The following is an 18,441-nucleotide window of genomic DNA, read 5'->3' on the forward strand; positions in this document are numbered from 1 at the left end:
GAGCTGACGTCAGACATAAGCACACATGGAGTAGGATGTGCACAGACGTCTGTGAAGTGGCGTGTGCCACGTTTGAACTTCGGACCTTACTTAAACCTGGAAAACCTCAGCATGGGCGCACAACGTTGTTTCTTCAAAGCCCAGACGGGAGATGCTGCAGGCCTTGCACGCGGTCTCTGTCCCGCGTCGTCTGTTTGCTTTGCGTCAGTGGAAACCAGTCTGAGCTCACAGGCAGGGCCTGAGCTGCAAGGCCGGGTACTTCCGGTCATTTCCTCGGAGATGGCACCTGCCGTTTCCAGGGACGCTTATTCCGCGGTGACTTTTCCACGGTCCTTTGCTCTGTCGACCTAAGCGCTCTTTTCCCACAACTCCCGCTGTGTCCACTTCTGCCCTCCGGAGCCGGCATGGGCTCCTCTCTGTCGGCCACCACTGCCCTGGAGGCTGTCCCCCCCCCTGGCCTGGTCGCAGCCCTCTTTAACTTGAATGCCCGTTCTCATCCCCTGCAATGGCCCTCCTGCCATGTGGCTTCTGGGTCTTCCATTCTAGAAAGGCGGTGCCGCCACCCCAGACTCATCTGAACCATCAAGCCAGCTAATCTGAGCAGAGTGTTGAGAACACACCCGGGACGGCTCACGTGCGCTCCAACTGGGCAGGGTGAGGGTCACTGTGGGGTGTGCACAGAGGAGACGGCATGCAGATTCGTGGGCCCCCCTCCGTGTGGGAAGACCCCAACCACTCTCTGTGTGGGAACACCCCCCTCCCCACTCTCTGTGTGGGAACAGCCCCCCACTCTCCATGTGGGAACACCCCCAACCACTCTCCGTGTAGGAACACCCCCCAGTGTGGGTATACCCATTCTCCGTGTGGGAAGACCCCCCTCCCCACTCTGTGTGGGAACACCCCCCCCCACTCTCTGTGTGGGTAGACCCCCCCATTTGACGGGGCCCTGGCAGGACAGCGTCTGTCCCCTGGGCCGGGACTTCATCCTCCCTCGCCCAGGCTCTCCAAGCCTTCGGTCCGGGGCACTGAGCTCGCGGCCTTCATCCTCCACTGAGCGTTACACCCGCGGTGTCTCTGGTTCTGACGTGGCACGGACTGAGCCACGTCACCAGTACCCAGGTCTCCAGCCTTGAGAGGGCCTGCCGTGGACTTCTCACCTCCTAACCTTGTGCACCAGTTCCCCTCATCAGTGTGGCGCAGTGTCTGCCATCAATCCTCTCCCGTGTCACACTGAGAAGCACATTTTCAGTGGTCACCCGGGAAACCAAGCAGCTCCTTCCCTGGTTGTCCCTCCTTCACGTCCGGGAGCCCGGGAGCCACTTCTCGATCCCGCACCAGCTGGCACACTGGGCTGTGGCTGACACGCGGCTTCTCTCCTGCTAGATTCCGGCTCTTTCCCCGCTGGTCACTGTGGAGAGGGTGCCGTGGGAGCTGAGGGGGACGCCCGGCAGCACAGCCCCACTGCCCACACCCGGTAAGGACCCCGTTCCGCTGGGTCCTCACCCTGGCACAGGGCTGGCGCAGGGCCCACAGCAGGCCTTGCCTCCAGCTCGCCGTGATGCTGACAGCTTGATGCCAGGACAGACACCTTGCCCTGCAGAGCTGCCCAGGACACGCAGGAGCCAAGCTCAGAGAAAGCACGGAGTTCTAAAGCCGATGGGGAGAGAGCCCGCTGACCATCAGGGAGAGAGCACCTGCTGACCAATGGGGAGAGAGTGCCCGCTGACCAGCGAGGAGAGAGTGCCCGCTGACCAATGGGAAGAGAGTGCCCGCTGACCAGTGAGGAGAGAGTGCCCGCTGACCAATGGGGAGAGAGCACAGCTGACCAATGAGGAGAGAGTGCCTGCTGACCAATGGGGAGAGAGTGCCCATTGACCAATGGGGAGAGGGCACAGCTGACCAATGAGGAGAGAGCGCCTGCTGACCAGTGAGGAGAGAGTGCCCGCTGACCAATGGGGAGAGAGCACAGCTGACCAATGAGGAGAGAGTGCCTGCTGACCAATGGGGAGAGAGTGCCCATTGACCAATGGGGAGAGGGCACAGCTGACCAATGAGGAGAGAGCGCCTGCTGACCAGTGAGGAGAGAGTGCCTGCTGACCAGCGAGGAGAGAGCTCAGCTGACCAATGAGGAGAGAGTGCTCGCTGACCATCGGGGAGAGAGCGCCTGCTGACCAGTGAGGAGAGAGTACAGCTGACCATTGGGGAGAGAGCGCCCACTGACCAATTGGAGATAGAGCCCACTGACCAATGGGGAGAGAATGCCCACTGACCAATGGGGAGTGCCCGCTGACCAACAGGGAGAGAGTGCCCACTGACCAATAAGGAGAGTGCCCGCTGACCATTGGGGAGAGAGTGCCCACTGACCAATTGGAGATAGAGCCCACTGACCAATGGGGAGAGAATGCCCACTGACCAATGGGGAGAGAGCACTGCTGACCATTGGGGAGAGAGTGCCCACACGCCCTCTCAGCTGCCTCCCAGAGCTAATGGTGCCTAGAGAAGTGAAGGAAGGGGAGAAGCGAAGTTTGAAAGGGAGACTTGGGAATCGCTTGGGGTCTAAAATCTTCATTCATCTGGAAACGTGCTGGACTGGCCACCCAGGAGGCGGTCACACGGGAGGGGAGGCTCCTGAGGCGGGAAGCCCCAGCCCTGAGGTGGGCCTGCAGGTGGGGTCCTCGCCCGAGGCAGCTCCGTCCCCCTCGCTGCCAGGGCACAGCCGCAGTGGAGGGGTCATGCGACTCCCTGTGGCTATGCTGGGTGCAGTGCGTGTCCCCTGGCCACTTCTCTAAGATGTCAGCCACAGCACCTTTGCCCAAAGAGTCCCACACACCTGTCTTATGAACATAGCACAAACATGGCCATTTTAATCGCTGGTCTTGCAGACGAGTGTGCACATGCATGTGCGTATATACATACATATCAAATTGGAGGACTGACACGGCATTTGATACGTTTACTCTAGCGGTGGGTGGGTTCAGACAATGCACCTCAAGGACGATACAGGTCTTTGTGGGTGTTTTTAGTAACCTGGCTCTGCTGCGCAGACGAGATCTGAAGCTTGGGTTGGGCTGGGTTGGAGATGTCCATAATGAGCAAGGCAGAGCGTGCGGCGTTCCGTGGGCAAGCGCAGCGTGTGCGATGCCCTGGTGGTGTCAGAGCGTCCACACCCCGTGCCCCAGACGTCTGCACATCACGGAGTCAGCTGCCGGCTTCGTGGTGACTCTGGGTGTGCTGCCCACACAGACGCCGTGACAAGTGAGGCGAACAGTGAGGCTGGATCCTGCTTGCAATCGAGGTCGAGAGTGGACTGTGTTCCAGACTGAAGATGCTGAAATGCCCAGTGTCCACCACGTGGCCTCCGCGGCACCCGGTGGCAGCAGCCTGAGGCTGTCCTTCTGCTCACAGCCCCGGTGAGTCAGTCAGCACGGCGGCCCACGGTTACCACTTCCCGGGGATGGAGACCCCACACTCGTACCAGCCCACATAGTAGTAGGGGGTTCCAAATCCAATCTGGCCAAAGCTGACGGGCTCCTGGCGGTACTGGCGGTAGTAGCCTGGGAGGCAGTGAGACAGAGGGGAAGGAACCGTCAGACACAGAACCAGCGGTCACAACGCTCACCTCCAGCCTCCTCCAGGCAGAGCTGACCTCACGCCGCGTGTGACTGCACACGCAGCCATGCCTCACGCCGCCTGTGACTGCACATACAGCCATACCTCATGACGCCTGTGACTGTACACACAGCCACGCCTCATGCCGCGTGTGACTGCGCACACAGCCATGCCTCACACCATGTGTGACTGCACACACACAGCCATGCCTCACGCCACGTGTGACTCTGTACAGACACACAGCCATGCCTCACGCCGCATGACTCCACACACACAGCCATGCCTCACACCGTGTGTGACTCTGCACACACAGCCATGCCTCACGCCACGTGTGACTGCGCACACACAGCCATGCCTTACGTCGCATGTGACTCCGTACAGACACACAGCCATGCCTCACGCCGCATGACTTCCACACACACAGCCATGTGTGCACGGGGTCACGGCTGCCCGCAGGGTTTGTCTCAGTCCCCGGAGGTATGTGGCTACGGCAGGAAGGAGCAGTCCCACCCCTCCTTCCCTCCCGCTCTCCACAGAAGGCTGTGTGGAGCTGAGGGCTGCGAGCACGCACAATGGGGCAGGCACTGAGCTGAGCAAGCACCCAGTCCTCAGAGCTCAGTAGGCACCCAGTCCTCACAGAGCTCAGTAAGCACCCAGTCCTCAGAGCTCAGTAGGCACCCAGTCCTCAGAGCTCAGTAAGCACCCAGTCCTCAGAGCACTCAGTAAGCACCTTGTCCTCACAGCACTCAGTAAGCACCCAGTCCTCACAGAGCTCAGTAAGCACCCAGTCCTCACAGAGCTCAGTAAGCACCCAGTCCTCAGAGCTCAGTAAGCACCCAGTCCTCAGAGCTCAGTAAGCATCCAGTCCTCAGAGCTCAGTAAGCATCCAGTCCTCACAGAGCTCAGTAAGCACCCAGTCCTCAGAGCTCAGTAAGCACCCAGTGCTCACGGAGCTCAGTAAGTACCCAGTGCTCACAGAGCTTAGGGTCTCCAGGCTGCCAGAGCTCCACCCAGGAGGACTGAATTCTGAGTCTGTGGTGACTCTTAGAGCTTTCAAGAAACTCCCTCCACAGAAAGAGCAGGGCAACACTTCTCCTCTCCCTTAAGGGAAGGGATGCCCCATGCTCCAGACTCCCCTGGCCCCAGCTGCTCCAGCCTGGTAGAGCTGCCTGCGTTCCCCCGGTGAGCTGATGGACTAGCGGCCCCCTGTGTACAGCACACCGTGGCCGCCGGCACAGACACCAGTGGAACGCAGACCACGCCTGGGGCACTGCAGGATTCTGAGAAGTTAATGACCGAGACACAAGTGCTGAGCTGGCTGATGTTGAGTCAGTGGGGCCAGACTGGATGTTTGATCTGACACTGCAGATTCTGTGAAGTGCTTGTTGGACAGGGTTAACACTTAAATCAGCAGACTTTGAGTGAAGCGGGTCACCCCCTGTACCATGGTGGGCCTTGTGCAATCAGCTGACAGTCTAGACAAGAAAAGGGCTGACATCCCACCAAGTGGAGGGACTTCCGCCGCTACTCCCTGGTCTCCGGCTTGGCAGCAGCCTCCACAGTCACATGATGTGACTCCTTAAAATAAATCCCTCGATTGGTGGATAGACAGCAGACAAGACAGACGGTGGATTAGATTACAGGTAGACGGATTAGAAGGACGGTGGGATGGATGTATAGATAGAAAAATAGATATTTAGATAGATGATTGATTGATAGATCCTATTGGTTCCGTTTCTCTGGATGAGATAACTCTGATAACACTCATTTTAAATCCTTGAAAATAGGTAATGGTTTTATTAAAGTATTTCTCAAGCTAAGTATCTAGGCGGGTCAGCATATCTCATGTCCCAGAATGTGTGATTCCCTAAGGGTACAGAGCAGGCTTCACTTAGCTGCTCTGATGGTGGGGGGAGTTGGTAACACACGGGGGGTTGCACTGGGGGTGAGTACACCCATCGCCCCCACACCTACAGAGCCATAATCAAATAGCTGATTCCACTGTCTCCTGAAACCCAACGTGCTGGGTCTGCACGTTTCTCTCTGGCGTCTGTACTTTTGCTCACGCCATTCTCCACTCCCTGCATGTTCAGCCAACCCTCAAGGCTCACCATAGAGCCTGCATCTTCCGGAAGCCTTCGTTAGTATCCTCACATGGCCGCCACCTTCAAAATCATACAGTGACCATCATAATCACCTGACAATAGGACCAGCATATGATGCAATTCTTGTCATTATCTGAACTTGAAGGTGTTCACGCTTAGTTACTGTCTCACATTATCATGGTCATTGCGTACTGCCAATTTCATAGCCCATTCCTTACGTTAGGGCTGAATTCTTTTATTTTCCTTTGTATCCCTACCTACTCGATAGGAGTAGTTTGCTAATTCCTTATTTTTATTTTCAGTGGCCTAAAGTGTTCCCAAATCCATCTTCAAGTGGTAAATCAAAGGCAGAGCTACTGAGAATTTTCTCCTCACGTTAACCCTCCTCTCCCACCCAGTGTAACCTGAGCACATCAGGAACCAGCTCGGATTACCTTGAATGGCAGGGAGGGCTTCCACATAGGACTGGGGCCCCGTTCTCCCATCAAGGTGTGAATCCACAAATTGGCAGTGGTCTTCCCCTCTTCCCCAGCTGTCTCCGATGCTGTAGAACGTATCTGCGTGAAGAAACAACAGGTCAGCTTCTAGGCGAAGAAGGGCAGCTGGCTGAGGCATGTCCACACGCTTGAGGGACCGTTCGGCTGGGCACGTACTTACTCTGGGTGCGGCACGCTTTTCTGGTATGAAAAATGGTGACAGCAGCACCAGCCTCATATATGTTCTAAGACTTCTGCAAGATCGTATATGCTGAACACTTAATGAATATCCAGCAAGTGGTAACTATTATTACAGGTAGTTTCAACTTATAATGATAGACCTTTTATGCTTTAGTTTAAAAAAAAGAAATTAAGAACATTGTGATAAAGAATATTATTGAGTGATTGTGAAAGGCAGGAAGGTCTCCCTAAACAGAACCTATTTTCATGCGTGACTACATGAAGGTGTGTCTGTGGTGTCAGACGCTGTCCATGGTGCTGAACCACCTCAGTGCAGTAGGGCCAAGTTGCGTCCCAACCCCGGATACCAGGAAAGGCTGTGCTTCCCTCTCCCAGGAATTCTGAAGCACGGGAGGAAGAGAAGGGACAGGAAAGCGATAAACAGTGTTTGCGGGGATGGCCACGTACACAGAAGCCGCCAGCACAGGGCATGGGCAGGGAGGCTTGCTCTTTGACAAGCTTTCCTTAAATCATCACTCCTGGCAAGAAAGACACAAAGATCTTTTCCAAAATTATCGGTGACAAAATACAGAGCAGCGCAAGCCCAAAAGATGCATTTGCTAAAAGACTGAAAACTGTACAAGTTGAAAATAAAAAGCCAGCTTGTGCATGTAGGTGAGTCAGAGCCAGTGGAACAGAAATGGCATTTTGAAGTCCAGTGCACTCATGGAGTGTCTGCTTCAGTCCTGTACTTGGGGAAAATGATGCGATTTGCATTTGCACACAAAACACACAGCACTGTTGACCTACATGTCTCCATGTAAATATTTTTCCCTGTAGTTGTGGCAAATGGCAGGAGTTAAAGGGGAACTTTTCCTCAATTCCTTCCACTTACAGTCATACCTATTATTTATTGAATTAACTTCAAAGAAGACAGATGTTTAAATTTCTAGAAGAACGCTGGATTTCATTCCTAAAATGCAGTGCATTTAAACATATATACATATTGTTGGGTGCCAATGTAAAAATTAGTTACCCCAAAGTAGAGGACATGCGGCTGGTTTGCATCTGAGCCGCATGAGCCACAATAGGTCTGGGCCCCATATGCATTCTGATGCACCTGCAGCATCCAGTCAACATCCGAGAAAATGAAAAACGCCCACACTGGGCCGGCGCCGCAGCTCACTAGGCTAATCCTCCGCCTGTGGCACCGGCACACCGGGTTCTAGTCCCGGTCGGGGTGCCGGATTCTGTCCCAGTTGCTGCTCTTCCAGGCCAGCTCTCTGCTGTGGCCTGGGGGTGCAGTGGAGGATGGCCCAAGTGCTTGGGCCCTGCACCCCATGGGAGACCAGGAGAAGCACCTGGCTCCTGCCATCGGATCAGCGCGGTGCGCCGGCCGCAGTGGCCATTGGAGAGTGAACCAACGGCAAAGGAAGACCTTTCTCTCTCTCTCTCTCACTGTCTACCCTGCCTGTCAAAAAACAAAATGAAACAAAAAAACGCCCACACACCCCCTCCCCAGTCATCCCCAACAACCTACCTTTCAGGTTGTCACTGAGGTAGATCTTATACCTCAGGGAATTACAAAGAACGACTCCCACGAACTTCCTATACCAGGTCCGCTTCACGTATTGCCGCCCCTGGCAGTCCGTGTAGCTGGGGTCGTGTTTGAAAGCAAATGGTATCCAGATGGGCTCGCCACCTTGACAGCACAAAAGACACGCGCTGAGCCTGTGCCCTCCACAGAGAGCACGCACCACGCCTCTCCCTCCTCCCAGGGCCATCCTGAGCCTGTGCCCTCCACAGAGAGCACGCACCACGCCTCTCCCTCCTCCCGGGGCCGTCCTGAGCCTGTGCCCTCCACAGAGAGCACGCACCACGCCTCTCCCTCCTCCCGGGGCCGTCCTGAGCCTGTGTCCTCCACAGAGAGCACGCACCACGCCTCTCCCTCCTCCTGGGGCCGTTCTGAGCCTGTGCCCTCCACAGAGAGCACGCACCATGCCTCTCCCTCCTCCCAGGGCCATTCTGAGCGGGTTTTCTGCCTCGCCAATGAGCACCTCCTTCTATCCCCGTCTGTTTTTTAGTACTGAAGTACAACTGGGGATTCCTGTTCAGCTACACACGCTCCAATAAGGGGTTTTCAGGTTTAGGGAAAGTGCACCTCAAGGCCATAAGCTGCACTGAAGACCTGACTTTGGGGTGCATCACCCCAAGCCCCTCAGCAGAGACTCCCCATCCCTCTTGCCATGCATAAGGCCTGTCTTGAACTTCAATATCAGGGCTTTCTAAGTTTGTGTGAAAAACGAAGTAAAACTTCATGGTACATGAAGCATTTTGTCATTTGCCCAGCAATTTAAAGTATTCGTAGGGTTATGTGAATAACTTATTTAATAGATATTGGCTACTCCCTTCTAGTTTTCAGAGATACTGACTACTATGGCTCCATTAAAAAGTTCCCACTCCTGGGGCAGGTGTTTGGTATAGTGGTTAAGCCACCACCGTCACCCATACCCCATGCCAGAGTGCTTGTGTTCAAGTCCTCACTCCATTCTCCATTCCAGCTTCCTGCTAATGCACACCCCCGGGAGGCAGCAGGCGATGGCTCTAGTCGTTAGGGCCCTGCCACCCACCTGGATGGAGTTCCCGGCCCCCAGCTCTGGCCCAGCCTAGCCCTGGCTGTGGCAAGCATCTGGGGAGTGCACTAGTGGACGCGAGATCTCTCCCTGTCTCTCTGCCTTCCAAAACAAATAAATAAAATTTTTAAAAATTGCCATCCCCAGCTTCACTCCTGCCTCTAGCTCCCTGCTGATGCAGCCCTGGGAGGCAGCAGCGATGGCTTCAGTGGTTGGGTCCCTGCCATACGCGTGGGGAACCCGGACTGAGTTCCCAGCTCCCAGCTCTGGCCCAGGACAGCTCTGGCCCTTGCAGGCATTTGGGGAGGAACCAGGGAATGAGAGCACCTACTCTCATTATCTCTCAAATAAACCAACGAATAAAAACGTTTAAGTTCCCTGGACAGTCTTTTCCAAAGCTCAGGCTGAATGGTGCCAACAAACCGGAGGACTCCTCAGAAAACAGAGAACTCACAAGTGGTGCAGCACTTCTACTCGCGAGTGACCACAGCGGCCGCATGTGCAACACTGAACCCGATGGCCAGAGGCTCAAGGTCATCAGGGGCAGAAACTTACCTGGGGGCCTCACGACGAGCAGGGGGTTGTCTGCAGAACGAAAAAGAAGTAACTGAGCTCCGCCTCCTCTCACAGGCAAGCACAGTTGGGATGCTCACTGTGACTGGATCAAGAAGGCTCATTCGAGAGACACCAGTGTCTCTCCTTCGTTTTTATCTCCCAAGCATTTCCTTTTTGGAAAAGTCTTTTCTAGTTACATTGCACTTTGATTTACACAGAAACTGTAGATCCCTGAAAGTCCTGTTTTGATACTGGGTGCTATAAAATAATTCAATACTCATTTAAAAAGAAAAACTCTCTTTGGAAAACCGCTTGGCAGTTTCTCAAGAGGAGAAGCCTACACGTGCTATTTGATCCATCCATTCCCCATTCCCCTTTTACTTATTTATCCAAAAGTAGAAACATATGTCTGTACAAATACCTACACATAAATGTTTATAGCATCGTGGTTTGTAGTAGACAAAAAGCAGAATCCATCCAGGTGTCTGTGGACAGGTGACTGGGCTGGCACAGCCACACAATGAGACAGTCCAGGTATCTATGGACAGGTGACTGGGCTGGCACAGCCATACAATAAGACAGTCCAGGTGTCTGTGGACAGGTGACTGGGCTGGCACAGCCATACAATGAGACAGTCCATGTGTCTATGGACAGGTGACTGGGCTGGCACGACCACACAATGAGACAGTCCAGGTATCTATGGACAGGTGATGGAGCTGGCACAGCCACACAATGAGACAGTCCAGGTGTCTATGGACAGGTGATTGGGCTGGCACAGCCATACAATGAGACAGTCCAGGTGTCTGTGGACAGGTGATGGGGCTGGCACAGGCATACAATAGACAGTCCAGGTGTCTGTGGACAGGTGACTGGGCTGGCACAGCCATACAATAGACAGTCCAGGTGTTTATGGACAGGTGATGGAGCTGGCACAGCCACAAAATGAGACAGTCCAGGTGTCTGTGGACAGGTGACTGGGCTGGCACGGCCACACAATGAGACAGTCCAGGTGTCTGTGGACAGGTGACTGGGCTGGCACGGCCATACAATAGACAGTCCAGGTGTCTATGGACAGGTGACTGGGCTGGCACAGGCATACAATAGACAGTCCAGGTGTCTGTGGACAGGTGATTGGGCTGGCACAGCCATACAACAGACAGTCCAGGTGTCTGTGGACAGGTGACTGGGCTGGCACAGGCATACAATAGACAGTCCAGGTGTCTATGGACAGGTGACTGGGCTGGCACGGCCACACAATGAGACAGTCCAGGTGTCTGTGGACAGGTGACTGGGCTGGCACAGCCACACAATGAGACAGTCCAGGTGTCTGTGGACAGGTGACTGGGCTGGCACAGCCACACAATGAGACAGTCCAGGTGTCTGTGGACAGGTGACTGGGCTGGCACAGCCACACAATGAGACAGTCCACGTATCTATGGACAGGTGACTGGGCTGGCACAGCCATACAATGAGACAGTCCATGTGTCTATGGACAGGTGACTGGGCTGGCACAGCCACACAATGAGACAGTCCATGTGTCTATGGACAGGTGACTGGGCTGGCACGACCACACAATGAGACAGTCCAGGTATCTATGGACAGGTGATGGAGCTGGCACAGCCACAAAATGAGACAGTCCAGGTGTCTATGGACAGGTGATTGGGCTGGCACAGCCATACAATGAGACAGTCCAGGTGTCTGTGGACAGGTGACTGGGCTGGCACAGCCATACAACAGACAGTCCAGGTGTCTATGGACAGGTGACTGGGCTGGCACGGCCACACAATGAGACAGTCCAGGTGTCTGTGGACAGGTGACTGGGCTGGCACAGCCACACAATGAGACAGTCCAGGTGTCTGTGGACAGGTGACTGGTTTGGCACAGCCACACAATGAGACAGTCCAGGTGCCTGTGGACAGGTGACTGGGCTGGCACAGCCACACAATGAGACAGTCCAGGTGTCTGTGGACAGGTGACTGGGCTGGCACAGCCACAGAATGAGACAGTCCAGGTATCTATGGACAGGTGACTGGGCTGGCACAGCCATACAATAAGACAGTCCAGGTGTCTGTGGACAGGTGACTGGGCTGGCACAGCCATACAATGAGACAGTCCATGTGTCTATGGACAGGTGACTGGGCTGGCACGACCACACAATGAGACAGTCCAGGTATCTATGGACAGGTGATGGAGCTGGCACAGCCACACAATGAGACAGTCCAGGTGTCTATGGACAGGTGATTGGGCTGGCACAGCCATACAATGAGACAGTCCAGGTGTCTGTGGACAGGTGATTGGGCTGGCACAGCCATACAACAGACAGTCCAGGTGTCTATGGACAGGTGACTCGGCTGGCACGGCCACACAATGAGACAGTCCAGGTGTCTATGGACAGGTGACTGGGCTGGCACGGCCACAAAATGAGACATTCCAGGTGTCTATGGACAGGTGATTGGGCTGGCACAGCCATACAATGAGACAGTCCAGGTGTCTGTGGACAGGTGATTGGGCTGGCACAGCCATACAACAGACAGTCCAGGTGTCTATGGACAGGTGACTGGGCTGGCACGGCCACACAATGAGACAGTCCAGGTATCTATGGACAGGTGACTGGGCTGGCACAGGCATACAATAGACAGTCCAGGTGTCTGTGGACAGGTGACTGGGCTGGCACGGGCACACAATGAGACAGTCCAGGTGTCTATGGACAGGTGACTGGGCTGGCACAGCCATACAATAGACAGTCCAGGTGTTTATGGACAGGTGATGGAGCTGGCACGGCCACAGAATGAGACAGTCCAGGTGTCTGTGGACAGGTGACTGGGCTGGCACGGGCACACAATGAGACAGTCCAGGTGTCTGTGGACAGGTGACTGGGCTGGCACAGCCATACAACAGACAGTCCAGGTGTCTATGGACAGGTGACTGGGCTGGCACGGCCACACAATGAGACAGTCCAGGTGTCTATGGACAGGTGACTGGGCTGGCACGGCCACGCAATGAGACAGTCCAGGTATCTATGGATTGGTGACTGGGCTGGCACGGCCACACAATGAGACAGTCCAGGTGTCTGTGGACAGGTGACTGGGCTGGCACAGCCACACAATGAGACAGTCCAGGTGTCTATGGACAGGTGACTGGGCTGGTACAGGCATACAATAGACAGTCCATGTGTCTATGGACAGGTGACTGGGCTGGCACGACCACACAATGAGACAGTCCAGGTATCTATGGACAGGTGATGGGGCTGGCACGGCCACACAATGAGACAGTCCAGGTGTCTGTGGACAGGTGACTGGGCTGGCACGGCCACACAATGAGACAGTCCAGGTGTCTGTGGACAGGTGACTGGGCTGGCACAGCCACACAATGAGACAGTCCAGGTGTCTATGGACAGGTGACTGGGCTGGTACAGGCATACAATAGACAGTCCATGTGTCTATGGACAGGTGACTGGGCTGGCACGGCCACACAATGAGACAGTCCAGGTATCTATGGACAGGTGATGGGGCTGGCATAGCCACACAATGAGACAGTCCAGGTGTCTGTGGACAGGTGACTGGGCTGGCACGGCCACACAATGAGACAGTCCAGGTGTCTATGGACAGGTGACTGGGCTGGCACGGCCACGCAATGAGACAGTCCAGGTATCTATGGATTGGTGACTGGGCTGGCACGTCCACACAATGAGACAGTCCAGGTGTCTGCGGACAGGTGACTGGGCTGGCACAGCCACACAATGAGACAGTCCAGGTGTCTATGGACAGGTGATGGGACTGGCACAGCCACACAACGAGACAGTGCAGGTGTCTGTGGACAGGTGACTGGGCTGGCACGGCCACACAATGAGACAGTCCAGGTATCTATGGACAGGTGATGGGGCTGGCATAGCCACACAATGAGACAGTCCAGGTGTCTGTGGACAGGTGACTGGGCTGGCACGGCCACACCATGAGACAGTCCTCAGTCCTGAACCACTGGTCAACACAACAGTATTGATAAATCTCAAGGTGATGGTGCTGGAAGCCAGACGCCAGGCAGAGGCTCACGCCCTACGACGTCCTCTTACACAAAGTTCTACAAGTTCTGTCGCCTATCGAGACAGAAAGCAGATGGCGGCTGCCTTCAAATAGAAGGGAGGAGGCATGTGAAACCCCTTCGAGGTCATCTGCCTGTACTTCCAGTTTTAAGCATCTTCTTGCAAAAGATTTTACTTTTTCCACATAGTTGGTTCGGCAGACCTTAAATTATTCCATCTGAAAATATTTTCCAAAGACAAGTTTGCTGGTATCAGTGACTGTGTAGGAAATACCTAAGCAGATGGAAGCCAGAGTGGTGGGTGCAGGGCTGGCTCTGCTGGTCTGACCTGAACTCCCGAGGGCTTCCCACATGGAAACGTGGCTGACCCAAGAGTGGTCACAGTGGGCCAGCCCTCGCACGCGGCCCCAGACCCCGGGTCACAGGGACGTTGTGCTGAAGGGCCTGGGAGCTCAGCCTGCCTGCATCCCGAAATGCAGTGAGATGCTGTCAGAGAGAGCGTCTGTGAGATGGAATAACCTTCCCATTGAACTCTGCTCTCTGGCTCCTGGCAAAGAGCATATCGGAGACGTGGCTAACTGAAGAAGCCGCCTGTCGTCCACACGAGGTATGCGACCTTGAGCTCAAAGAGCTCTGCAGGTAGCTGTGGGCCAGGCACACCCGAACTAGTCTTTTCCTTGGGGTTGGAAACCGGGTTTTCCTTTCATTGGAATTCAACCTTTCTCGCCCCCAAAGGGCCAGGGAACACTGCTTTAAATTGTATCATCCCAGGTTTAGCCTAGCAGGAAGAAAATAACACTTACCTTATGAGAAGATACAAAATATGAGCTTTTTACATACAAAAGTAAGGGTTCTGCTGCTTTAATTTGTACATTATTGTCATTATTCTGGAAAATTCATTTAATTTCCAACAAAAGCAGAGCAGACAAGACCGGGAAGACGCCCGTACCTGATTCTGTAACAAAGGAGACTGAGGGGCTGATGGGTCCGTAGCCGTGCGGGTTTTTGGCTTGAACTTTAAAATAATACCTGAAATTAGGAGAAAGCGGCTTTTGAAAGAGCGATTCATTTGATTCTGTGTAATGGCACAGACTCCCAAACAACTGAATATCTACTCACAGCAGCCTTTTAGTCTTAGTTTGTATAAACGCACACACCACAAGCTGCTTCAGGTTTATTCTGAATATTCTCCTTTTTAATAACTTTTCTAAATTATAAGAAGGTACTTCAAATAGTTCATGGAAAGAGGAATGAAAAGATACATTCATTCTGGTGCCCCTTCCCCAAACTGAACCCACCTGTTGTTTTCTCATTATATGCCTTTCCACAAACTTTCTATGCAGACTGCTAGTTCACTCCCCACGTGCCTGCAATGGCCAGCGCTGGGCTGGGCTGAAGCTGGGAGCTGGGAACAGAATCCAGTCTCCCATGTTGGTATCAGGAACCCAGCTACTGGAGCCATCACCACTGCCTCCAGTGTTTGCATCAGCAAGAAGCTGCAATCAGGAGCCTGAGCCGGGCTTGACCAGGCACGCTGAGGGGGCACACGGGCATCCTAACTGGTGCTTTAACCACTAGATTGAAGTCCACCCTTCTTTCTTTCTTTTATTTTTAATTTTTTGTTTGAGAGGCACAGAGAGAGAAAGACAGAAACAGTGAGACTGATATCTTTCTGTGAACTTTTGGAAGACCCCGGGCATGCATGGATTTCAAAATTCTTTGCACCAAAATAAAACTTACCTTTTAATTCCATTTCTCACAAACTTTTTATTACTATACTATTTTGTTATTCTATTATTGTTTCTCTGTAATTACCATAGTGGAGACACACAGCTAGTGGGAAGAGAAGGGGCGTACGAATGAAGCGAGAGGTTACTCAGGCAGCACGCCCTCCTCATAGCTGCGTGCAGGACTGTGCAGGCTCCCAGGGGCCTGCCCTGGGCTGCTGCCTGCTGATGCTGCTCTGGTCGCAATCTGAGCGCCACAGCCTATCACTGAGGCCAGGGGGAAACGCAGGAGGCTGATTCAATGGCGATGCAATGTGTGGTTGGCGGGCAGCAGGTGCAGCAGGCCAGAGGTTGGCCTCCTCCGCGGAACTAATGCGACAAGGATGTTGTGGCCACAGGAGGAGCCTGTTGTTGGCTCTGGGCTGGGAATGGACAGCCCCGCAGGTCACTGAGTCAGGAGCTCCCGTACCGCCAGGACAACGCGAGTGCAGAAAGGGGACGTGGAAATGCCTGGAGCGACAGCCCTTGCTCAGGGCTGCACTGCGTCTTGGAAGAGAGAACGTGCCAGACACACACGGAGTCAGCTGGCTCATGTGGAGGGAGCCGCGTACCGTGCACTCTTACATGAGCTAACAGACAAAAAGTGGTGCTTAGGAAAATGCTGGAGACCAACACCACGCCGAGAGCCCTGCCGCGATTCTCAGTGAGACAGCACGTAGCACACGAGCTGCCCTGGTCTCAGCTGCTCACAGCGGAAGAGGGATGAAGGCAGCCCAGGGGTGGCGGCGCTGGGCCACTGTGGAGAGCTCAGTTTTCTGGCCAGAAAGAATGTCACACAAATACCACAGAACCCGCAGTGGGCACTACACCGGCCATTCGGATGCTGCTTAAGATGCGCATGTCCCACACTGGACTGCCTGGGTTGGATCCAGCTTCCTGCTAATGCACACACCTAGAGACAGTAGTGATGGCTCAAGCGACTGGGCTCCTGCCGCCCACATGGGAGGCCCAGACTGAGTTCCTGGCTCCTGGCTTTGTTGTGGGCATTTGGAGAGTGAACCAGCAGATGGAAACTCACTCTGTGTGTACGTGCGTGTGTGCGTGTGTGCGTGTGTGTCCGTGTCTTATTTCTCAAAATAAAAAAAAATTAATATTACAATATTCTTTATACAATTAAGTCAGGCCTGGCGATTATGTAGTAGTTCAAATGTACTAAGTGTAACAGGATGAATTATCTACAGAGAGTGAAGGGTTAAATGACTTGTTACATCAACTGCCTAGCGCCAAGTGGTTGAGCAATTGGGATGGTCAAGGCAGGGCCTGGCCTCACAGGCACAGAGGTATTTTACTTGGGTTTGATTAAACAGAAAAACCGAAAAAATGGTTTGCAAAATTAGTCTTCTTAAGTCATTCACTTCTCATTTAAGAGTATTCTTTTTCAAATTTAATTTAAAAAAAAAGATATGCACAATTAAAAACACATGAGTTCCCCAACCTCAGTTCACTCTGCAGTGGGTGTTTTCCCAGTTGTGCATACTTTTATTCAGTGGTTGTAGAATTATTTAAGGAAAAACTCTGCAGGCAGCTCAAGCAGTGGGTTTGGCATACATCAGCGACCCTGCTCAAATTTTCCTTAAGGAACGACACTTCTGTTCAGAGACTAAGGGACATTTCTGCTAAATAGCTCCTTAACCCATTGCTGGACTCCCTCTGCAGAGGGAGGCTCATGCGCGCCAATGAGGCGGTGCTAAGAGGGTGAGCACCTGGCTGAGACCCACCGCTCAGACAAACTTGGTTTTGCAGCGAGATTGTTTTTCCCACTGCAATCTACCTTCCCGCGGACAGGATTCTCACGCGCTAGCGCCAACCCCGAGGCCAAGGAGAGGTTCTCAGAGTTCACAGGAAACTCCATTAGAAGATACACACAAGTTGGCAAAAAGAATTTTGAAATCCATGCATACCAGAATCCTTCCAAAAGCTCATGAAAATACACATTATGGAAAAAATTATGCACAGAGTTCAAAAATGTTTTGCATTCAAATGAACGCATCTTTTAATTCCATTTTTCCACGAACTTTCTGTGGCTTCCTTGTTTCCCATTTGTTTCACCTAATATGTAAAAGTAAATCTGAGTGTGCTGCACAGAAAAACAGCTGGCGTTACGAGAAAAGTGAAATTCCCATCTTCAAAACCACAGGAAACTTTCCTGTGGACTAAAATATGTGCTTCATATCTGAGTAGCCGCTGCCTCACCCGTCACAAGAGCAGGCAGACCTGGCCTCCTACATAAGCTTCTGGCGCTTTCTTTTGGACATCTCGAAAGTGACAAGTCTCTGTCCTTATGGACGTAAAGTACGCAGACTCCACAGCGGGATGGGGCTCCCTGGAGGGAATAAGGTCAATAATCTCACGTAAAGTGAAAACCAAGACCCAGTTATTAGGAGCCAAAGCTGCCTTTTGTGCCTGCCTCCTCCGTGAGTGGCTGACTCCCTGTGTCTCCTCCACTGGCTGGGGCTGGTCCCCCAAAGAGGCCCCAGGGAGTGGGGAGTGGGACCTCACGGAATGAGCCCCTCGATGCAGGAGACAAACAACCATTCTTGTGTCACACCTGTATTCTCCTAGCTGTGAACACAGCAGCTGTTCCGAGAGTTTTGGGGAACTTGGTGTAGGAGCCACACAGGCTGTGTGCAGCCACTCCAGGATATCCCAGGGGACCCAAGCCCTACCCCCACGGCCACCACCACCTGCACTGTGGGTGCAGCTTCCTCTCCCGCAGCCCTCACTGAGCCGCCCCCTTTGGTTCCTAGAACCAGTCTTTGGGCCATGCTCTCTGGCTGCAGCAAGGCTGCCCCACTCCATTGCACTCATGTTTTCCCCAGGTGACCACCTGTGTGGGAGATCAGGCTTCCGCAGGGAGGCTGACCCGACTGCCCCTCTACCCCTAAGCACAGTGTCCCCTCATGACACGAGCAGAAGCAGTCACATTTGTGTTGCTGAAAGACAACCTGTGTCCTCTAACAGACTGCAAGCTCCAGGAGGGTCATGCATATCCCCCCAACCCCCGGTCCCCCAGATTATACCCCCGATGCACAGTGGGAGGGGAGCCCACCCAAACTGA

The 18,441-nt window shown here is 53.6% G+C and overlaps 1 protein-coding gene across 2 annotated transcripts in view; it reads right to left on the minus strand.

The window, feature by feature from the left end:
* Positions 1 to 2,835: 2,835 nt before the first annotated feature.
* The window catches only part of FNDC1 (fibronectin type III domain containing 1), a 98,046-nt gene continuing 82,440 nt past the window's right edge, over positions 2,836 to 18,441 (minus strand). For both annotated transcript variants that reach the window (XM_051854191.2, XM_051854192.2), the window contains 5 exons: positions 14,546 to 14,625; positions 9,559 to 9,588; positions 7,911 to 8,072; positions 6,149 to 6,271; positions 2,836 to 3,554 (listed from right to left, as the gene is read on the minus strand). In XM_051854191.2, the coding sequence (XP_051710151.1) occupies positions 3,439 to 3,554; positions 6,149 to 6,271; positions 7,911 to 8,072; positions 9,559 to 9,588; positions 14,546 to 14,625 (511 nt within the window). In that variant the 3' untranslated portion in view covers positions 2,836 to 3,438. The remainder of the gene's footprint in view (positions 3,555 to 6,148; positions 6,272 to 7,910; positions 8,073 to 9,558; positions 9,589 to 14,545; positions 14,626 to 18,441) is intronic.

This window comes from Oryctolagus cuniculus, chromosome 5, assembly GCF_964237555.1.
Source record: "Oryctolagus cuniculus chromosome 5, mOryCun1.1, whole genome shotgun sequence".
NCBI lineage: Eukaryota > Metazoa > Chordata > Mammalia > Lagomorpha > Leporidae > Oryctolagus > Oryctolagus cuniculus.